General features: G+C 57.5%; 2 protein-coding genes across 7 annotated transcripts; both read left to right on the top strand.

Moving 5' to 3' along the window:
- The first annotated feature begins 7,682 nt into the window (after nt 1-7,682).
- On the top strand, nt 7,683-17,016 carry SLC12A9 (solute carrier family 12 member 9). Of its 4 annotated transcripts, none has more exons than XM_032605059.1 (14): nt 7,683-7,813; nt 8,560-8,782; nt 8,940-9,074; nt 9,546-9,677; nt 10,091-10,399; nt 11,083-11,190; nt 11,312-11,423; nt 11,994-12,151; nt 12,260-12,342; nt 12,527-12,651; nt 12,797-12,989; nt 13,232-13,406; nt 13,630-13,776; nt 15,713-17,016. In XM_032605059.1, exons 2-14 carry the CDS (start codon nt 8,602-8,604, stop codon nt 16,603-16,605), a joined length of 2,751 nt encoding a protein of 916 aa, XP_032460950.1. In that variant the 5' UTR covers nt 7,683-7,813; nt 8,560-8,601; the 3' UTR covers nt 16,606-17,016. The 4 variants fall into 4 exon arrangements, with proteins under 4 accessions (XP_032460950.1, XP_032460951.1, XP_032460954.1 ...); XM_032605060.1 differs by having other exon boundaries at nt 7,689-7,809; XM_032605063.1 differs by lacking the exon at nt 15,713-17,016 and adding an exon at nt 15,281-15,526 and having other exon boundaries at nt 7,694-7,809.
- A 326-nt stretch (nt 17,017-17,342) lies between these two features.
- On the top strand, nt 17,343-21,239 carry TRIP6 (thyroid hormone receptor interactor 6). Of its 3 annotated transcripts, XM_032605056.1 has the most exons (9): nt 17,343-17,594; nt 17,885-18,012; nt 18,103-18,228; nt 18,525-18,917; nt 19,244-19,337; nt 19,455-19,624; nt 20,287-20,465; nt 20,740-20,860; nt 20,975-21,239. In XM_032605056.1, the coding sequence occupies exons 1-9, from the start codon at nt 17,486-17,488 to the stop codon at nt 21,104-21,106; spliced, it is 1,452 nt and encodes a 483-aa protein (XP_032460947.1). In that variant the 5' UTR covers nt 17,343-17,485; the 3' UTR covers nt 21,107-21,239. The 3 variants fall into 3 exon arrangements, with proteins under 3 accessions (XP_032460947.1, XP_032460948.1, XP_032460949.1); XM_032605057.1 differs by lacking the exon at nt 18,103-18,228 and having other exon boundaries at nt 17,344-17,594; XM_032605058.1 differs by lacking the exons at nt 17,885-18,012; nt 18,103-18,228 and having other exon boundaries at nt 17,347-17,594; nt 18,796-18,917.
- Nucleotides 21,240-21,634: the final 395 nt, after the last annotated feature.

Raw genomic sequence — 21,634 nt, 5'->3', positions numbered from 1 at the left:
TGCCTGTGTGGAGCACACCTCTCCCCCAGCAGCTGGTAGGGTTTTCTCTTTGCTATCCACCTGGTTACAATTGTTTGGAGTGGGCTTGGAGTTTGGACTTTTTTCTGTATGTAATAAACAAACAACAAACAAATCACCCCTTTCACCATCAGTTGTAGAAATCATTACTCCTTTTCCCATATCCAAGTTCCCCTTGTAAGGCCCACCTGACCCTGTCAAGTCTAGAGTTAAGTTTACCTGGGAGCTCAGCAAGTTTAAATGTAGGCACCCCTCACCTTCCAAGCTCCTCCCACCACCCTGGTTAATGAGTGCCATCAATTTAAACAGTTTTCAAGGTGACTCACAATAGGAGAATGTTTGAAATGGCCCCAAATCTCACACCTCTTACACGAAAGGAATTTGATAGAGATTCTGACAGTACCAGTAATAAGCTGTAAAGCTCAATGAGGTTTTTATAAACTCTCAACAATGAAAGAAAAAAAACTGAATTGGCCATACTAGAGAAAGACAAAGAGAATAGAAAATAATATTATAAAATCATTATCATATGATTATGAGGTGGTCAAAGAGTTCGTATCTAAGAAAAAGGACATGAAATTATTATAGCGATGTGTTGGCAGCTATTAACTACAAATATTTCTAGATTTTGTAATATTTATGGTGTTTTATCACCTTAACATTGCAACTGGTTGTGATTTCTCAATCTAGGTAAACATTAACTTTTACATCTAATTTTATATTCATGGTTTTGTTTTTGTTTTCTTAAGGAGGGTTCCCCCAAATTGTAAAAACATCAGGACCGGGCTTCCCTGGTGGCTCAGTAGTTAAGAATCCGCCTGCTGATGCAGGGGACACGGGTTCGAGCCCTGGTCCGGTAAGATCCCACATGCCTCGGAGCAGCTAAGCCTGTGCGCCACAACTACTGAGCCTGTGCTCCAGAGCCCGCGAGGCACAACTCCTGAAGCCCGGGCGCCTAGAGCCTGTGCTCTGCAACAAGAGAAGCCACCGCAATGAGAAGCCCGCGTACTGCAACAAAGACCCAACGCAGCCAAAAATAAATAAATTAAACAAACAAACAAAAGCATCAGGACCCAAAAAACCTGAATCCACTGCTCCTATGACCACCACAAACCTTCCTGAACTCATTATATGCAAAGTTGTAATAGACACATGCCTTAATTTATTAGTGATTGTATATTTGCTTGTATGTGGCTCTAAGCTTCATGAAAGCAGGTGCAACATACGTTGTGTTCACTGCTTTAAGTCCCATGCAAGGCTTTCTCATAGTAAATGCTCAATAAATATTTGTGGACTATTTATCCCCTTATTGATTGGTCATTCTTTAATTTATTCAGCAATAATTTTTTGTATATATATATATATATATATATATATATATATATATATATGGGGTTTTTTTTGGCCACGCCACAAGGCCTGTGGGATCTTAGTTCCCTGACCAGGGATCGAACCCGTGCCCCTCTGAAGTGGAAGTGCAGAATCCCAACCACTGGACTGCCCGGGAAGTGCCCCAATAATTACTTTTTGAAGAATTACTATGAACCAGGCCTGGAAATACAAAGTTATCCTCTACCTGCTAGGACTTGACAGCCCAGGGGTAAAAATTGCCATAAAACCTCAACAGAACACAGGAGGTGACGTGTTGAGCATAAAGGGTGGCAGGCAGAGGGTCCTATGGGATCACAGAGGAAGCACACGAATCCAGCCTGCAGGTTCAAGGTGAGCTTTCTGGAGAAGATGATGCTATCTGAATGAGTCCCGGAGGAGAATGGTGGGAAAGGTTGCTTTCAAGGCAGAAGGAACAGCAAGTACAAAAGCATGGATGTGGTGAGATTGTCCTCAAGCTGCGTTCACATCGCCAGGGTGTGGAGTGCAGGGATAGTGACGATGGATGAGCTGGAGACCTGAAACCGAAGGGTTTTTGGCAAAGAAGCAACATCGTCAGATTTGTTCCCACTTGTACAACTTTGGAGAATAGATTGAAAGTGATCAAGGTTGAAGGCAGAGAAACCAAATGCAGTTCTCCAAATGACAGTGAGGGCTTGAACTGACATGGATGAGTGTGGGGGGGGGGGAGGGGGGAGGATTCAAAAGATGCCAAGGAGCTAGAGTGGGCAGGACCTGGAGCCTGGCTGGGACGGTGAGGGACTGGGCAGCTTGGTGGGAGCTAGTGAAACGGGCAGGAAGATGATGGGCGTGTTGCGTTTCAGATCCCTGTGCACCATCCAGGCGGGGCCAGAAGTGAGCTAGATCTGAGCTCAATGGGTCTGCAGCTCAGAGACAGGTTTTTGGCTGGAGATACCAGTTTGGGAGTTATTGGCATATGATGGCGGTGGAAACTGCGGGGAGTGGGAATGGGGGTGTGGGGGAGGCTGTAGAGATTGGGAAGACTGAGGAAAGCTTTACTACTTCACCTTTTTTTTTTCTAAACAAGCATTATCGAATTTAAATCATCATAGGAACCCCGTAAGCGGATGGGCGTTCTCATGATATCCACTTTAAAAATGAGACAGCCTCGGAAGGTTAAGTGACCTGTGCAATGCACTCAGCTAGTAGCCAGCAGGTGGGCCTGACGCCGCACTCAGCATACAGGACAGCCTTCCAGCCCCACCTCCAAGGACCTGTAGGACACACGTGTCCTTTTCCTCCTTCCTCGCTCACCCAGGCCAGGCTGAGGGCACTTCCCTCCCTCAGCCTTGGACCCTTTCTCTTGTGGAGCCCCTACTCCCCACTAGACATTAAAGGGGTGTGATTTGGCCCCTAACAGTCACCAGAGCCTGGCTCAGCCAGCCCCCAATCTTGGTGACGGGGAAGAGGAAGGACCCTGAGCACTGATGGAGTGGCAGAGGACTGAAACTGCCAAGACTGGGAGCAAGCATCAGTGCGAGCCGATAAGAAGGAGGGCGGGGGAAGGGCAGAGCTCACCACAGAGGCCAAGGCTACCAGAAGGCAAGGAGGTAGAGAACGGAGGCAAGGGGGCTGGGGACCAGAGCTTAAAGGGAGGGCTGGGGGTGGGTAGTGCGGGAGGGAGGCCGGGGAGAGGTAATGGGAGGCTCATTGTCCCAGCAGGGGGAAGTCTTTTGTTTCCTCTCTTCCCTTGGCAGCCTGACAGGATATGAGGCCAAGCCCCCCCCTCCATGCCAGCATCCCCCCACCCACTGGACAGGGCCCTTCCCTTACCATTGTATCCTTGACCGGGATGGGGGAAGGGGCAATGGCTCTAGGCGGGAATACAAGGACTATTCGTGGCTGGGGGCTAGGCTACCGAGGTCCTGCTGGGACCAGAAGCCCCCGGGCTAGTTCGTGGAGCTTGGCAGGGAAAGCTCCGTGCCTGGGGAGGAGCAGGAAGCCAGGCCAGGGTGGGGCCTGCACCGAGGGTAGCAGGTCGGGCCAGGGGGCGGTAGGCTGCGCCCAGAGGAGATGACGCAGCCCGTCAGGCCTCTCCCAGCCCCCACCATTCCAGCGTGGGGGCCTGAGAGCTCACCTGAAATCCAGTGTTGACATCCCCCCCACCAGGGCGGTTGGGATCTAGGAGAGCCCAGCGAACTCCGGGGTCCGGCCTGGGCCCTCCACCGCCGCTTTCCTGTACTCCCTCCCTCCCTCCCCAGGATCCAGGAGTCTGGCCTCCCGCTGCGGTCCTCCAGGAACCCTGGAATTTCATCCATCCCCTCCTCTCCCTCCTGGGTCATTTTGCTCCATCAGCTGTTACTGCAGGAAGGGCGCCCTGCTCAGCCTCGCCTCTCTTCCCGAGCCTTTTGTTTGCTGGGTCTGCAGGAAACTGTAGGGGCGGTGGCCAAGGGCTCATCTGCCCCTGGGGCCTGGTGGAGGGGGGGGCGGGTCCGGATTCACGAGACTTAATCCTGGGGAGCTCACGGCGGGGGTAGGGAGGCTCGACCGCCGGGGAATTGGCCTTTAGGGCCTGAACTCGGAGTTGGGGCACCCGGGGGCGGGGATTGGACGTCCTATCTCCGAGGGGCGGTCCGGGTGTGTGTTCGGGGATTCCTAGAACTGGAGGCTGGGGGGACACCCCGAGGTGACCTAATAAGTGGGAGCCAACACGAGGGGAGAAAAATCTAGATACTGAATCCCACAACCTCGTCCTACACGCCTCGAATCCCGGGAATCCCAAGCGGTGGGGAGACGGTAGGCAGGTCAGCCCAGGCAGTTTCTGAGGGTTAGCTAATTCCTTTTTCTTTTAAAAATGGTGGGGAGGTGGACCAGCACTTCGCCTAAGAATTCACGCTTTCCCAGGACTCGCCCGCAGACTAGGCGGCGGCGCGGACGCTCTAGCAAGCTGGCGCCCTCTCTTTGGTTGCCCTCTCTCTGAGGCTACCCTGGGCGCCGCCATATTCCTTTCACAGCGGGCGGGGCGGGGCCCATGCAGTCACGTGAGGAGCAAGCCCTCAGGTCCGCGATGGTTCCCAGAACCGTCAGGGAATGGTTCCTGAGGTCCCCTCGAGTGCCAGGGGCTGTTAGAAGTACCGGAGCCAGAGCAGAGAAGAAAAGACAAGTTCCTGTTTCGTGGAGCTTAACTTTCTGTTGGGAATGGACAGTCAATGAACAAGATACACAAGTAAACGACATGTATTATTAGTGTTAAGAGCTATGGAGAAAAAAAAATAGGAAAGTGGGATGGGAAGGAAGGTGTAGTTCAATATTTAAATGGGACTGGCAGAGAAGATTTCACTAAGAAGATAATATTTGAGTTCGGAAGACAAAGGAGGCTCATGCCCTGTGTGCCCACAGGGCGTTCTTGGACACAGCCCAGAGGTCGTTGTGGGGTAAGATCAGGAAATGAGCAGAGGTGAGGGCAGGATGCAGATCGGGTAGGGCTTCATGCGTAGGGTGCCCATGTAATATGTAGACCTCTCTGGGTCACTTCTGAGCGAAGGATATGCTGTTAATACTTATGCTAAGGCAGGAGGTATAACCTGGTAGCTGGACTGTAGTCGATGAATCAGAAGGTAAGTACGGTTACCTTAAGGGACTTTGATTTTTACTCTGAGGAAAATGGGAAACCACTGGACAGTTTTGAAAGGGGAAGTGTCATGAATGGATACTTGCTTTAATAGCATCACTCCGATGTGTTGAGAATAGAATGTAGGGGCCAGGGCAGAAGCAGACACACCAGTTAGGGGGCCACCAGTCAGGGAGCTGTCGCAATAATGCAGGCAAGAGATGATGGTGACTTGGACTAGGGTGGTAAATTGGGGTTGGATACTGGTTGTATTTTAAAAGTAGAGGCCAAAAAAAAAAAAAAAAAAAAGTAGAGGCCAAAGGAATTGCTGATGGGTTGGATGTGGGGTGTAAGAGAGAGTTTTCAAGCACAAGCCCAAGGTTTTTGACCTAAGCACCTGGGCAAGTGGGACAAGCACAAGAGGCGTAGGTTGTGGGGGTATGTTCAGGCGTTGGATTTTGGATATGCCAAGTTTGAGTTGCCCGTTTGATGTGCGAGCAGAGATGTTAGTATGTTCTTGGAAGTCTGAAGTTCAGAGTAGAGATCTGGGCTGTAGATACACCCTTAAGGCACTGTTATAGAGATGGTATTTAAAACTAGAGGATTGGATGCGATCACCAAGGGAGTGGGTGTAAGTGGTGAAAAGATGTCTGTGGACTGAGCTTCCAGTGCTCAGTGGAGCCTCCAGTCCACAGTGGCCTCTTGGCTGTTCCTCCAACACCTAGGAGTGCTCCAGAGTTGAGACAAGAGATGAGGAAGAACCAGCAAAGGAGACTGAACGGGAGGATAGTTGCATTTACCGGGGCTGTGATTTTGCCAGGAGGTGTAATAAAGTGAGAGAGGGGCAAGGGAGTGCTTTTCAGTGACCGTGAACTTTAAGCTGGGTAAGAAGGGAAGTGAGTGGGGGACAGTGGGCAGAGGGCAGGATCAATGGATTGAGGCACCAGTGAGGTGGAGGAGTGTTCGGGTCAGGGCATGACAAAGACCCTCCCCTTGACCAAACTTCAGTCAGTTTCCTCTGAACCTTCTTCTGGACTAGGCTTCGACCTTAGCCCCCATCCTTGCTGGGCCTTCCTAGCTCAGTTTAGAGAGAACCCACCCACCCTTCATATCTGATCACCCTGGCCTGCCTTCAGCAAGGATCCTGTTAAGTCACTTTAGCTAGAATCCCCCAATGCTTGGTGCTTCCTCCTAGTAATTTTACATTCACTGACCCCCTCATTCTGCTTGTTGGCTCTAAATCCCCAGCTGTTTTTGCTGTATTTGGAGTTGAGCCCGTTCTCTCTCCCCTACTGTGGGTCTTGACACCTATTTCAATAGCTCTGAATAAAGTCTTCTTTACTGTTTTAGCAAGTGTCAGATTATTTTTTTTCCTCAACAGGCATAACTAGAAGTGGTGAATGAAAAGAGGAGAGGGTACATTACTGGTAATGACAAAGTCTAGGCATCACCATTGGGTGGGATGGAGGGTGAGATCTATGCAGAAGTGGAGTTTAAGCACCTGCCAGCCCAGGGTGTTGGAAGTCCCATCCATGTGGATGTTGAAATCACCAAAAATTGTGACAGGAGGGATGTTGGAGAGACCCAGGAGCCAAGCTCCGTGTTGTGGGTAGCAGAGATGACCACTGAAAATGCCAGTTTAACTGCTCATGAGACCTCTTCCTGGCAAAGCCACATTTGTGCTGCTTTGAGCCCCTTCCTCTCCTAGGGAAAGGTTGCAGATAATTTACAGCCAAAGGCCAGTGGCAGGAAAAGCGGTGTTCATTTCCTGAGGCTCAAATGACAGTGTAACCATGAAGGACTATAAAGTTAGGAAATTATTACTGAAGTTCTCCAAACTTCAGTTTGCTAATGTGAAAAATGGAAATCATAGCGGGATCTACCTCACAAAGTGGTTATGCATATGTCATGTAGTGCCCTATGCAAATGAGTTGTTGAACATTTCGGTATTGTTCTCAAGTGCCTATTAGTTTATTGCAACACTCACAGCAACCTTAACCGGGAGGGTCTAGTTAATCCCCATTTTACAGATGAGGAAACGTTGCCAGGTGGTGCCGACGTTGATGGCACCTGTAGAGTGAGGAGTGGGTCCTAACTCTCAGAGGTTCAAAAGTCTGGAGGGGACAACGTTGCGGGGAGGCGCGAAAGCGGGCGGGGGACCAGTCCGACCTACGGCGGCTTGCGCCTCCAGGGCTCGCCCGGATCGGCGGCCAATGGCTCCCTCTGGTGGCGGAAGAGAGGAGAGCAGCCAGTGGGCTGGACCGGGCGCGAGGGAAGGGCGCCGCAGGGGCGAGGGCTGAGGCTGGGACCTGGTGGGCTTTGCAAGGATCCGAGAGGCTGGAGGAGTAGGGCCGCGCGTTCCGGGTGGCGCACCTGGGCTAGGTGTTGTGGCCCCGCCCACCTGCCGGAGGCCTTCCGCCGTCACGACACGCCCCTTTCAGCAGTGTCTCCTCCGGACGCCTCCGAGCTCCGAGTGGGGTCCCGCCCGCGCGGCGGGCGCCTGTTTGCACCAGGGTGATAGGCGCAGTGGGAGCCGTGGCCCACACCCTGCCGGAGACGCACGTCCGAGTGGCGACCCCGAGCAGCACCCGGGTCGCACGTGGGGCGGGAGCCTCGCAGGCAGCGAGCTGGGTGGGGTGGGGCTTCCCCGGGCTCGCCCACGGGGCGGGGCCGAGCCCGGGGACCAATGGGGCGCTTGTGTGCTGGGGGTGGGTCAGGCTCGAGGCCTGGCATCCCGGTAGCCACAGCTGTCTTTCCGGCACCCTTGCCCCCTCCGCCAGTAGCGGACCCTCCGGCTCTCGGGGATCACTCCTGAGCGGCTGCGTCCTCCGGTGGGTAAGTGAACGCCCTGCCACACCCGGGCGGTGAGGGTGCGCCTGGCCGGGGAGGAGCGAATCTCGGCCCCCTCCAACCCGCCCCGGGAGAAAGTGGGCAGGAACCGGTGCGGGGAGGAGGACCACCTTGTGTCGCCGGACGGTGTTTTTGTTTTGGTCGTCGAGGAGTCGTTGGGGCGGTGGAGTTTGGGGGACGCCTGTGTGGGTGGGAGGAATCTGGTGAGATTAAGGAAAGAGGAGGCTGTTTGAGATGGGTTGAGGGAGAGTGTTGATGGAGGGTGGGGCTTTGGAAGATTCGGAAGTTTCTTATCGCCCGGGGATGAGGTGATTGCATGGAGGATCTTGGGGCGCGGCTCAGGACTCCGGAGGATGGGGTGAGGAGGGCCTCCTGCCCGTCACTCACTTCCCTTCTGGAGGATTTGCTTCCTTTTGCGCTGCTAGTTAAGAAGGCGGAGGATCTTTGCACCTTTCCAGAGCCACTGCCATCCCTAGTCTCAGGGATACGGGAGAAGGGGTGGCCTCAGGAGCTGGGAGGGGCCATGGTACCCACTGCTGAGGCTTAAGAGTCTGCCATTGTTGGGGCAGTGGCCGGGACCAGTCTGCCCTCCACTAACTCTTTGAGTTGTTGGTGAACGTGAGTGTGTCTGTGTGTGTGTTTCCTTTTTGGGGAAGCTTCTGGGTGTTTGGTTAGAGGTGTTTTGTGGGGGGCTCCACGGAGCTGCCTTCCACTCAGCAAACTCTTTGCAGGCTTCATAACCCATTGGCGGCTTCCTCTGCCCGCTGTCGACCATGGCCAATGAGAGCTCTCCTCTGCTGGCCTACCGGCTCCTGGGGGAGGAGGGGGTTTCCTTCCCTGCCAGTGGGGCCGGGGGTCCTGGAGGGGCGTCTGCCCGGAAGCTCTCCACCTTCCTGGGTGTGGTGGTACCCACGGTCCTGTCCATGTTCAGTATAGTTGTCTTCTTGAGGATTGGTGAGTGGCAGGGGTTTACTTGGGGGTGCAGTGGGGTGGGACTGGGATGAGGTTGGGGAAGGGCCCTGGGAGACGCGGGTGGATGAAGGGCTTGGGGTGGGGTGGGGGGTGCGATGGGTGAGCCGCCGTCTCACCTGCTTTGCCACTCCTGTCGCAGGGTTCGTGGTGGGCCACGCTGGGCTGCTGCAGGCTTTGGCCATGCTCCTGGTTGCCTACCTCATCCTGGCACTCACTGTCCTCTCCGTCTGTGCCATCGCTACCAATGGAGCTGTGCGAGGGGGCGGAGCCTACTGTATCCTCCAACGTCGGTGGACAGCGGTCTGGGCTCTTCTGTCTTATAGCGGGGAGGAGAGGGCCCCTCCCTGCATCCCCTGGGGGGTAGGACAAGAGGGGACAAGTTCTAATGAATGTCCAGCAGACAGGTTGGTATGGGGAAGCGGACAAACACGACCTGACACGGTAGTGCTACTTTCCAGTTCACCGGGTGTCTTCCCAGCTGCCATTTTGGTTCTACTTGACCGTCCTGTCAGTTAGGTAGTATTCATCTAATGTACGAGGACCTTCAAGAGCGTTAGTGACTTGGGCAAAGCCACGTGGCTTGGGAGTGGCTGCAGTGGGACGCACTGCCTCTGGGCACAGTCCCGTGAGTTCAGGGAGAGGAGGCCTGGAGGGCTAGCTGCATGGTGCTTCGTGCCCGGGCCCTTCCTCACGCTCCAGTTCACTTTCTTTTCCCTTAACGCTCACCCCCTGCTTCCACTTTCAGTCATGATCAGTCGCACCCTGGGGCCTGAGGTCGGGGGCAGCATTGGCCTCATGTTCTACCTGGCTAACGTCTGTGGCTGTGCTGTCTCCCTGCTGGGGCTGGTGGAGGCCATGCTTGATGTCTTCGGGGCTGGTTTGTGCTCCCCACGCTGGTCTGGGCAGCTCTGAGGATTTGCCGGGTCTGGGATTCTGGGATCATGGCAGGGAGAGAAGCCCTCTCCAAGAGAGATGCTCAACTTTCTTGAGCTCCTGCTCTGTGCCCAGCCTCGTGCAGACATCCCGACATCCGAGAGAATGTCCTGGCCTGTGAGGAGCTTCCCATCTAGTCAGGGAGGCCAGATTAACACTCCTAAAATTGACAGAGCAAGATTGGTGGTACCCATCAGGCAGGGCTAGGATGCTGGGGTACCGTTGGGCGGGGGAGTGGGAAAGATGGCCTCTCTGAGGACTGGTGGGCCAAAGATGGGGTCCCTTCCTGCTTTGAGTCATGGTTGGGGTCCCTCCTTGGGGGTCTGGCTTTCTAACTCTGTTCCTTCCTCTCTACAGATGCCACGGGGTCCAGCGGGCTCCGCACCCTACCGCAGGGCTACGGCTGGAACCTGCTCTACGGCTCCTTGCTGCTGGGCCTGGTGGGCGGGGTCTGCACCCTGGGGGCCGGTCTCTACGCCCGTGCCTCCTTCCTCACATTCCTGCTGGTCTCCGGTTCCCTGGCCTCTGTGCTGGTCAGCTTTGTGGCTGTGAGGCCCAGGGACATCCTCTTGACCCCTAGGCCTGGCCCCAACGGTTCCTCCCTGCCGCCCCAGGTTGGCCACTTCACCGGCTTCAACAGCAGCACCCTGAAGGCCAATCTGGGCGGTGAGCTGGGTGCAGGAGCCCTGGGGTTCTCGGGGCGAGGGGCGGGCGTGTGTGTGTGGGGGGGGGCTTGGAATCCCTGGATGAGAAGAGATGTCAGAGAAAATCAGGGGCGGGAGGTCTGGACCTGGAGCAGTACAAGTTGATTAAGATCTGTTGGGCGTGTATTGGCTGCTGTCTGTTTGACCCAGCTGGGCACGAGAGTGACCACGAGACAGTCCCTACCTTAGAGGAACTTGTTTAGTTGGAGAGATAAGATGTACATTCAGGAAACAAACTGCATAATAGGACCGAGTGTAATTCAGGTAGACAAGAAGCACAGAGGAGTCCAGAGGAGGGAGACCTGGGTTTGGGCCGGAGAGGGCACGGGCCGGTGGAGCTAGAGGTGGCGTGAGCCGGGTTGGGAAATTCAGATAGGAGGTGGAGGGAAGGCGTCTGAGGAAAGAGCGTGGATGAAGGCCTGGAGGGAGGAACGGAGAAGTGTGGGGAGAAGGAGGTGATGAGGTCAGCTGAGCCAGGGCCAGAGACGGGTCAGGGCTGGGGTCTCGGTGAGCTGGTGAGGCTGGTGGAGAGGCAGTGGGGGCAGGTTTAGAACGTGAGGAGAGGGTAGCAGGGCCAAAACGCCCGGATCCCTAGGACGGATGCTGATCCCCTCTCCTCCCTGGGAACGATTCCCTTCTCCTCAGCTGGCTACGCCAAGGACTACACCACGGGGGCCACGATGACCTTTGCTAGCGTCTTTGCCGTCCTTTTTAACGGCTGCACAGGCATCATGGCTGGGGCCAACATGTCAGGTGAGAGTCCTTGGGGGAGGGGGCTGCCTTGCCACCTTGCGCCTCTACAGAGCACTGAAGGTTCAGGGATACAGGGCATGGTGGAGGGTTGACCTCCCTCTCTCTGCTCCCTGCCCTCCAGGGGAGCTGAAGGATCCCAGCCGGGCCATTCCTCTGGGCACGATTGTTGCCGTTGCCTATACTTTCTTCATCTACATCCTGCTTTTCTTCCTCTCCAGCTTCACCTGTGACAGGTGCCTGGGGAGGGGGTGAGCCTGGTCCTGAGGGGGTGGAGTGGAGGCATTGTCACACCTGGATCGCCAAGGGAAGCATGGGCCAGGGCGGGGTGGGGGCAGATACCCAAGCTGTTGGGTGGTGTGGAGAAAATGGGGACTGTGCCTCCCACTGGGAGAGAGTTAGAGCTGCTGCCCTGGATGTGGAGGGCTGGCTACATGGTAACAGCCAACCCGAACCCAGCATTTGCTTTGTGCCTGGTACTATTGTAAGTACTCGGCTTGGGGGTGGGGTGGGGAAGAGCTTTCTAGTCCGTTTGTATTTCCATAAATATTTGGCTTCTTGTGCCCGTACTGTTGGGAACGTCCACCCTGTGATGAAATCCAAAGCGGCCCAACGACAGCCAGTGAATGCCAAGTCTAACCCCTGGGCACACTCGATCTATTAATATGGTCCTTGAGATCAGGGCTGGGGTCAGCTCAGAATACCCAGCGCTTAACCTCAGCCAGTGTTGTGAGAACTGTTCTCAGCAGGCCCCTAGGATGGATGTACATTTATGATCTGCACCCTCCTCCTTTCCTTCCCTGTAGGATCCTGCTGCAGGAGGACTATGGGTTCTTCCAAGCCATCAGCCTGTGGTCCCCGCTGGTGCTGACCGGTATCTATGCCACATCGCTCTCAGCCTCCATGAGCTCCCTCATCGGCGCCTCCCGCATCCTCCACGCCTTGGCCCAGGACAACCTCTTTGGTGCGCTGTCCCCTGCCTCGTGCCCGGCTCTGAGCGCACCCTCCTGTGTCTGTCTCGGTCCCCCCCTTGGCCCAGGCTGATGTGTACGCTGCATTTCCGTTTGCACAGGAGTGATCCTGGCGCCAGCTAAGGTTATATCCCAAGGGGGGAACCCCTGGGGAGCCGTGCTGTATTCTTGGGGCCTAGTGCAGGTAAGCTTTCCTCTTCAAGCTGCCCTCACCCTCACCCTCACCGTAAGCCCCCCCTGGTTACACTCGTGGGACCAGGAAGGGTCAGACGCGCACTGGGAGACGTGCCTGAAAAGGCAGGATGTATTGGCGTTTGATGGGGAGCAGGGCGCGTGGATGAACGCCCAGCCTCTTGGTCTGTGTCCAGCTGGTGCTCCTGGCTGGGAAGCTGAACACGCTGGCCGCCGTGGTCACTGTCTTCTACTTGGTGGCCTACGCTGCCGTGGACCTGTCCTGCCTGAGCCTCGAGTGGGCCTCGGCCCCCAACTTCCGGTGAGCGAAGGAGATGCCTGTGTCCCCAGAGAAAGGGAGGGAGGGGTGGGAAGGCCTGGGACCGGGCGGGCGGAGGCTGGGGATGGAGTGGAGCGGCTCGCTGTCGGGGCAGCCCCAGCCTCCTTCCTTCTGTGTCGGCCCCCAGCCCCACCTTCAGCCTCTTCTCCTGGCACACGTGCTTGCTGGGGGTGGCCTCCTGCCTGCTCATGATGTTCCTCATCAGCCCCGGGGCCGCTGGCGGCTCCCTGCTTCTCATGGGCCTGCTTTCTGCCCTGCTTACGGCTCGAGGAGGCCCCAGCAGCTGGGGTTACGTCAGCCAGGCCCTGCTTTTCCATCAGGTGGGGGGAGGGGGGGGAGGGGGAGGGGAGGGGAGGGGGAGGGGAGGGGAGGGGGGGGAGGGGGAGGGGGAGGGGGAGGGGAGGGGGGGAGGGGGAGGGGAGGGGGAGGGGGCTGGGACGGGAACGCCCACGCCCGGAGGAGGCCTCCTCTTCCCCCGGCTGCCTGCGGCTGGTTCCGGCCCAGGTGGTGAATGGGCGCCGCGCCCCGAGCCCTTCCTCCTGTCACCTCACCTGGTCCCCAGGTGCGGAAGTACCTGCTCCGGCTGGACGTCCGGAAGGACCACGTGAAGTTCTGGCGGCCGCAGCTGCTGCTGCTGGTGGGGAACCCCCGGGGCGCACTGCCTCTGCTGCGGTTGGCCAACCAGCTCAAGAAAGGGGGCCTCTATGTGCTGGGCCATGTCACCCTGGGAGACCTCGGTCAGTTGCCCTCCACTCACCCCTCCGCCCCGACCTCTCTCTCCCTCCCCTTCCCAGAAGCTCTTTGTGTTCTTTGTGCCCCAGAGGCCTCGTGCTTCTTCCCAGATGACCCTCCCTACCAGCCGTACCCCCGCCCAGACCTTTCTTTTCTGCCCACGTGGACTTGGACTCTAGGAGAAAGTACGTGAATCTGGCCCACATGGGCTGCCTGCCTCCTCCGCAGACTCCCTGCCCTCGGACCCCGTGCAGCCACAGTACGGGGCGTGGCTGAGCCTGGTGGACCGGGCCCAAGTGAAGGCCTTCGTGGACCTCACCCTCTCGCCCTCCGTGCGCCAGGGGGCTCAGCACCTGCTGCGGATCTCGGGTCTTGGTGAGTTGCTTCACTCCGTGGCCCCTCTCAGTCTCTGCTCCCCTCCCCCAGAGAGTTAACCACAGATTGCAAACTCCAAAAGGAACCCACAATCTAGTGCAGACAGGACTTGGTTCTCAAAGATAAAAGACAGTGTGTGATAAGGTCTCCGAGGTGGTGCCTTAAGGACTAGAGATGGAGCAACACCGTTTGTTTTCTTTCTGACCCATGCTTGGGGCACAGGCTCTGCAGAACATGTCGTCTTTCAGGGGGCAGTGGGAGAAGTATTTGAGGTGGGGCTGCCCTATCAAATCTAGGGTAGATGCTTTCTAACCACCAGAGTTCAGAGAGAGGAAGACCACTGTCACCGATGTGGCCAGCAGAGGTTTTGTGATGAGGTGGTATCTCAGCTGGGCCTTGAGAGCAGCAGAGAAGTAGGGGGCCATGTAACGTGGCTCCCAGAGACTACAAAGGATGCCAGGGGTGTGTGGGTCTGATGCTGTTGCATGGAGTGGAACAGTCCCAGCTCCGTGACTGTGTCTTTGTGCCAAGGCCTCCAGCCCAGCTCACCAGCTTCCTCCAGATCCCTGCTCAGCGCCTCCATCTTTCTCAACCCCGGGACTGGCGTCTGTGCCGTCTCTGAACGCGTGCTTCCTGCTCCACTTACAATCTGGCTAAAGTTCAAGTGTTGGACATTGCCCTGGTCGGTGTCAATCAGAACCCTGGGAAATGCTCAGGAGGGGGTGTGACTAGTTTAATTTGCAAGATCAGTTGGAGTTCCCACCTGCCAAGGTGTTTTAGGGGTGTTATCAAGCGTTGTTAGCTAGAACCTGGAGCATCTGAGGGCTCGTCTCTCCTCAGCCCCACCTTTTGTTGGGGAGAGACCCTTGGTCTCTGGACCAAGAGACCACTCCTTTCACGCAATTCATCCTGCAGAAAATGATTCAAATGAAAAGGAAAAGGTTTCCTTTAAGTGGTTAATCCCCCAGCATGGAGAATTTGATATACTGGCAGATTTTGAGTACACCTTTTGTCCCGTGAGAAGGGGTCTTGGAGGAGGTCTGAGTCTTCCTGTAAACTCAGCCCTGGTACAGGGGAAATTATCCGATTCCATATTCGTTGTTGAGATACTAAAACCCAGGAGCTGTCAGCAGGGACTGGGGACTTTGTGGTTGGTGCACCACCAGCCTGGGGGCTCAGAGAATGGGCTCTGGTGCTGGGTACATCGTGTTCACTTGCTGGCCCCAGTGTCTATCAGCCATGAGCCTTTGGGCAAGTGACTTCACCTCTCTGGGTCTCAGGTTCCTTATCTGTAAAAGGGGGTGAGTAATAGTCCCTACCTCATACTGTTGCTTCAAGGATCAGATGAGTTAAAACACCAAGTGCTTTCAACAGGATGGGGGCTCCAGCCAGCGTGCAGATGGGGGCTCACAGGGGACAGTGCTTTGGACACGCTGTCGTTAGGGCTTTGCAGTCATAGAAACGCATTGTGCAGACCCAGCCCTGAGTTCTCATCCTCCCCTAGCAGGGTCTGAGCGGTGTTTCCCTGGGGATTGAGGCCAGGAGCTTGACTGATCAGGGGGTCCCATCTGCCAGTGGAGTCAGACTTGTATCTCCTATCATGAAAACGGTGTTGAAGCCCAGAGTGAATACATCCTACTGCCCCTGAACGGAAGTGCTTCTTAGTTACAAGAATTCTAAGGCGAACTTTGCCTGTGTAAATGGGGGAGATTAGTCATGGAGATAAATCAAATAAATGCATGTGAGAGTGTTCGGGAAAACTAAAAGTCATTATGCAGATGTGCATAATGTTGCCTTAAGAGGCCAAGCGTAATGCACATGTCATACCTGATGGCTGACACACGTTGCTGTCAGCGGGTGGGAGTGGACCCCTATTAGCATAGTGCGAACTCAGCCATGAGTCTGATCCTTGTGGGTTCCTTCCTGCCTACGCCAGGTGGCATGAAGCCCAACACGCTGGTCCTGGGTTTCTATGATGATGCTGCACCCCAGGACCACTTCCTGACGGACCCAGCTTTCTCTGAGCCTGCGGATGGCACCCAGGAGGGCGGATCCCCAGCCCTGAGCACCCTGTTCCCTCCACCCCGGGCTCCAGGAAGCCCCCGGGCTCTCAGTCCCCAGGACTACGTGGCTACAGTGGCAGACGCCCTGAAGATGAACAAGAATGTGGTTCTGGCCCGGGCCTGTGGAGCCCTGCCCCCCGAGCGGCTAAGCCGGGGATCTGGGGGCACCTCTCAGCTGCATCACGTGGACGTGTGGCCCCTCAACCTGCTGCGGCCCCGGGGCGGGCCCGGCTACGTGGATGTCTGCGGCCTCTTCCTGCTGCAGATGGCAACCATCTTGGGCATGGTGCCTGCTTGGCACAGTGCCCGCCTGCGGATCTTCTTGTGCCTGGGGCCTCGCGAGGCGCCAGGGGCAGCCGAGGGGCGGCTGCGGGCACTGCTGAGCCAGCTGAGGATCCGGGCCCAGGTGCAGGAGGTGGTGTGGGGCGAGGGGTCTGCGTCGTCCCAGGAGCCTGAGGAGGAGGAGGAAGGGGACTTCGTGAACGGCAGGCGGGGAGACGCCGAGGCAGAGGCCCTGGCATGTAGTGCCAACGCCCTGGTTCGGGCCCAGCAGGGGCGCGGCGGAGGAGGGGGGCCTGGTGGCCCTGAGGGTGGGGATGGCGAGGAGGGGCCCGCCACTGCCCTGACCTTCCTGTACCTGCCCCGGCCACCTGCTGACCCTGCTCGCTATCCTCGCTACCTGGCGCTGCTGGAAGTTCTGAGCCGCGATCTGGGCCCCACGCTGCTTGTTCATGGCGTCACCCCCGTCACTTGCACTGATCTCTGACGCCCATTCCAGGTAGAGAGTGTCTAGGTAATCGTAATCGGGTGGCCCACCTTGATTATGGGGTGAGGAGGGGAAGGGCCGCCTTCCACCCGCCTGGCACATGGGACTCGGACCCTGGTGGAGGTATTAGGGGATCCTGGTCTCTGTCATCTCTCGGTCTCTGGGAGAGGGGCCCCGGTGCACTAACTAACGCAGGGCAGCTGTCCCCGCCACCATGGGGGAGGGCTCCCTCCCCCACTGGACTCCCTCCCTTCACCCGTGCCTTGACGGGGGCTGGGTCTCCGCTTGTGACTCTAGGCTACCTCAGTCTCCCCACCTCGCCCAACAGACTCCCCGACCACTGGGGTTTTGATGTTTTTGTTCTGTTTTATTTTTCTAACTGCCGAACGTGAATAAAAGATCAAAACACTACGCGTTGGCCTGGCGTTTCTGGAGGGGGGCGGGTAGCTGGGATGGAAAGAGGGAGAAATCTGTATGGGGGATGGGGAAAGAGGGGCGCTGGAGCGTCCCAGCGGCGAGGGGGCCACGTGCGGGACCCGGGGCTCCGGGCCTGGGGGAAGCTGGTGGAGATGGAGGCTTCCTGCAGCCCCCAGACTCAGGCTCTCGAGGAAAGCCCTCCCTGCTCGCAGGAGGGGGCCCGACTCGGGGAGGGACGGCAGTTTAGGGCCTAGGGGGCCACGTGACCCTCCCCCAGGAATGCGGTGACGTCACCGGGGGCGTGGCCGTACCCAAAATTAGGGAGGAAGGGGAAAAAAAAAAGCCAGAAAAAGTTTCTTTCCTGGAGTCCCAAGCGAGGTGTGGGACAGAAGAAGGGATCAAAGTCAGAGGCCCGGGGCTCCGTGGGGCCCTGACCGCTGTCTGGGGTCCCCCTTTCCAGGCCATGTCCGGGCCCACCTGGCTCACCCCGAAGCAGCCGGAGCCTGCCAGAGCCCCTCAGGGGAGAGGGCTCCCCCGAGGCGCCTCGGGGCCGCCGGCGGCCCACGGAGCAGGTAAGGCAGCCCAGTGCGGCCGAGGAGGCCACCGGGCCACCAGCGCTCACCTCTGTCCAGTGGCTCCTGCCTCCTGCTGAGCCCGCCACTGCCGCCCCTTCCCAAGCCCGGCTGGACCTCGCCGCCCCTGCCCCCTCGCGGCCCTCCCTGCCTCCTGCCCCATCCGCGGACCCCAAGTGCGGGGGTGGGGGCGTGGGGGAGGGGAGAAGAGGGACCCAAGACGGCGGCGTCCACAAGTGTCACCCTCTCCTTCCCCAACCCTACCTTCACTCTCTCTTCCCTCAACCCAGCACTCCAGCCCCACCCCAGGGTCAATTTTTGCCCCCTCCCATCTGAGCAGTGTTACCAGGCCCCTGGGGGACCGGAGGATCGGGGGCTGGCCTGGGTGGGGTGCCATGGAGCACCCCAGCGCTCGCAGGTGAGCACGAGGATTGGGGGGTGGGGGGGGCTTAGGACAGGAGAGGAGACCGTGTGATTTGCTTTCTCCCTGCTTTTGCTCCATCCCCAGGGGCTCCCCGCAGACAGGGGGGGCTTGCGCCCAGGAAGTCTGGATGCTGAGATAGATTCCCTGACCAGCATGCTGGCTGAGTTGGACGGGGGTCGAGGTCACGCCCCAAGGCGGCCTGACCGGCAGGTGACTCCCCTGTCCTGCCCCTGTCCCTTCCGGTCCTTGTCCCGTACCCCTCCCCCTCCCCTCCCAAGCCTGGTCCCTACTCTGAATTCTCACCCGCTCTCCCCCTCTGTGTGAGTGATGCCCACACCAGCGTGGAGGAAGCTGGGTCACCAAGACTCACTAGGTTGTCAACCACTTGAGGGAGGCCCCTTGTCAAAACCAGTACTTGCCTGGGTGCCACATGGGGTAGGGGGTTCTACAGATGTGTGTCCTAGAATGGGCCCAGCTCACTCCTTCTGGTCTGCGTTTCTCCCCAGGCTTACGAGCCCCCTCAGCCCCCTGCCTACCGCTCAGGCTCAGGCTCAGGCTCCCTGAAGCCGAATGGAGGGGGTGTTCCTCCCCCGCCGCTCCCAGCGTCCCCCTATGGGGGCCCCACTCCAGCCTCCTATGCTACGGCCAGCACCCCTGCCGGCCCTGCCTTCCCTGTGCAAGTGAAGGTGGCACAACCAGTGAGGGGCTGTGGCCCCCCCAGGCGGGGGGCCTCTCAGGCCTCTGGGCCCCTCCCGGGGCCCCACTTTCCTCTCCCAGGCCGAAGTGAAGTCTGGGGGGCTGGCTATAGGAGCCACCGCGAGCCAGGGCCGGGGGGCAAAGAAGAGGTTGCTGGGGTCTCCAGCTCTGCCGGAGGAAGAGGAGGCGGGTACGGGTCCCAGGTAAGCCCCTGGGCACTGGGATTTGGGGTCCTCAAAGACAACTGGACGCTGACCAGGTGGGGTGTGGGTGGGGTTTCACGTCCCGGTTGTCAGAGGTCTGCGGCGCTGGAGCTCTGGATCCTCTGCGGGTGGGGGCAGGTCAGGAAACAAAGGAGGAAGGGGTCTAGATATGCACACTGGCTCCTGCAGGGGCACCCCTGGCCCCTGAGCTGGGATGTTCTCCGATGAACTCTCTGGGTAGAATTGCCCGGTCACCCTCAGTGACAGCGTCAGGAGCTAGAGGTAGAGGTAGAGGTAGGGCCAAGCCCCTGATTCTCACCTCCCAGGTCCCCCTGAGCCAGCCTCCCGAGGAGGAGCTTGAGAGGCTGACCAAGAAGCTGGTGCACGACATGAACCACCCACCCAGCGGGGAGTACTTCGGTGGGTGAGCTGACCCCGGGTGGGGCGGGAAAGGGGAGATGGGGCTGGAGAGTCAGAAGGCCCGTGGATCCAACTTCCCGGCCTGTGCAGATTGACCCTGTCCCTGCCCGTCCCCAGGCCGGTGTGGTGGCTGCGGAGAAGATGTGGTCGGGGATGGGGCTGGGGTCGTGGCCCTGGACCGCGTCTTTCACGTTGGCTGCTTTGTGTGTTCTACGTGCCGGGCCCAGCTCCGGGGCCAGCATTTCTACGCCGTGGAGAGGAGGGCATATTGTGAGAGCTGCTATGTGGTGAGTGGTTGGGGCTGGCGGGGGGGGAGGTTTCCAGTCTGAGATGGGAACTCGATATCCAAGCCCCAGAGAGGAATAGGGCTTGAAGCAGGGGGACTAAAACTGATACACAAGAGGAGATGAACGAAGTCAGTAGCAATACACGGGCTGCTGGAGAGGAAGGACGACGATCTTTTGCTGCGGCACACGGGCTCTTCGTTGTTGTGCACGGGTTTTCTCTCCTCCAATTGTGGCTCTCTGGCTCCAGGGTGCATGGGCTCTGTAGTTTGCAGCACGCAGGCTCTCTAGTTGTGGCGCATGGGCTTAGTTGCCCCACGGCATGTGGTATCTCAGTTCCCCGACCAGGGATCGACCCTGCGTCCCCTGTATTGGAAGGAGGATTCTTAACCACTGGACCACCAGGGAAGTCCCGAGGCATTTATTTTAGATTTAAGGGAATGTGAGGCAGATATTACTACTGAAGGAAACTGAAGCTCAGGGAGGTTAAATAATTTGTCCAGGAAGCTGCAGTGCTGGGGCGTGCACTCAGATCTGTTCAAGGCCACCTTTCACTGAATCACATGCAGGGGGCTACAGAAACAGATGGGTAGGCTGGCAGGATGCCTGTAAGGGCTGCCGTGGGTGTCCCCAGCCCCCGACCTTCCTGCCCTCCTGCCCGACAGGCCACCCTGGAGAAGTGCTCCACGTGCTCCCAGCCCATCCTGGACCGGATTCTGCGGGCTATGGGGAAGGCCTACCACCCTGGCTGCTTCACCTGTGTGGTGTGCCACCGCGGCCTCGACGGCATCCCTTTCACTGTGGATGCCACCAGCCAGATCCACTGCATTGAGGACTTCCACAGGTCAGCGGGGTCCCCACCTTTTGTCTTAGGATGTCTGGCCTGGCCTTTCCCACCTACCTCATCTCTCCTTCATATCCCGGTACCAGCCGCTCCTGTTTCACACCCCTGGCCATGCCTCCTTCTCATTAAAATCACTCTCTTTCCCTAAGATCCAAGACCCTACCTTACCTCTGGCCTCTCCCGTTCCCTCCTGCATCCCACCTTCTCTGGGCTCTGTTGTTAGTTCCCTCTAACCCTGGGGCTTGACAGCCTCCTTGGTTCCCTTCCACTCCAGGAAGTTTGCCCCAAGATGCTCAGTGTGTGGTGGGGCCATCATGCCTGAGCCAGGTCAGGAGGAGACCGTGCGAATCGTAGCTCTGGATCGCAGTTTTCACATTGGCTGTTACAAGTGTGAGGTAGGAGGGCTGGGCAAGGGAAAAAGGGTTATTGGGGTCTGGGGTGCTGAGCACGAGCGAGAAGGAACTCAGGGGTCCGGGCCTGATGGAAAGCTGTTGCTTCTTTCCGAACAGGAGTGTGGGCTGCTGCTCTCATCTGAGGGCGAGTGTCAGGGCTGCTACCCGCTGGATGGGCACATCTTGTGCAAGGCTTGCAGTGCCTGGCGCATCCAGGAGCTCTCAGCCACCGTCACCACCGACTGCTGAGTCCCCCCAGGAGCACCTGCTGTGTTCTCCCTTCCCATCAACCACCCTCCCCGACATCTACCTTTATAACTTTGTCACCAAATGCTGTCTCCTTTTCCTCCAATCATGAAATAATCATCCCTCGAGAGTTTGTTAAACACTTTGGAGTCTGTTTTCTTATCTGATTCTCACAGCAGAACAACACAAGCACGGTTGCTGTGACTGCCTGCGTTTTTGGCTAAGAAGTGACTTCCTGGGGCTTCTCTGGTGGCCCAGTGGTTAGGACTCTGAGCTTCCACTGCAGGGGGGAAAGGTTCGATCCCTGGTCTGGGAACTAAGATTCCCTCATGCTGAGCAGCACGGCCAAAAAAACCCCCCAAAAAACAAAAAGTGACTTCAGCTTACATCGATCGCTCCCAAATGGCAGAAGCAAGTTCAGAAGGGTCTTCTTAGTCCTGGGCCAGTTTTTTTTTGCAACTCTACTGTACACTCTTTTTAATGTAGTTTCTGTAAAGACACCCCTCCTCTCAGCGCTGGGAGCAGGGCTGC

Source organism: Phocoena sinus, chromosome 15 (assembly GCF_008692025.1).
Source record: "Phocoena sinus isolate mPhoSin1 chromosome 15, mPhoSin1.pri, whole genome shotgun sequence".
Classification (NCBI taxonomy): Eukaryota; Metazoa; Chordata; class Mammalia; order Artiodactyla; family Phocoenidae; genus Phocoena; species Phocoena sinus.
The sequence above is the reverse complement of the archived record's forward strand: the minus strand, read 5'-3'. Positions and strand labels throughout refer to the sequence as shown.

What these genes read in the sequence shown, in the direction of transcription:
- TRIP6 (XM_032605056.1), top strand. Translation starts at nt 17,486, where the DNA reads ATGTCCGGGCCCACCTGGCTCACCCCGAAGCAGCCGGAGCCTGCCAGA. An exon ending in CAAGGCGGCCTGACCGGCAG is followed by an intron (nt 18,229 to 18,524) that starts GTGACTCCCCTG and finishes GTTTCTCCCCAG; the next exon opens with GCTTACGAGCCCCCTCAGCC. An exon ending in ACCCAGCGGGGAGTACTTCG is followed by an intron (nt 19,338 to 19,454) that starts GTGGGTGAGCTG and finishes GCCCGTCCCCAG; the next exon opens with GCCGGTGTGGTGGCTGCGGA.
- SLC12A9 (XM_032605059.1), top strand. Translation starts at nt 8,602, where the DNA reads ATGGCCAATGAGAGCTCTCCTCTGCTGGCCTACCGGCTCCTGGGGGAG. An exon ending in TCCAGCTTCACCTGTGACAG is followed by an intron (nt 11,424 to 11,993) that starts GTGCCTGGGGAG and finishes CCTTCCCTGTAG; the next exon opens with GATCCTGCTGCAGGAGGACT. An exon ending in GGCCCAGGACAACCTCTTTG is followed by an intron (nt 12,152 to 12,259) that starts GTGCGCTGTCCC and finishes CCGTTTGCACAG; the next exon opens with GAGTGATCCTGGCGCCAGCT.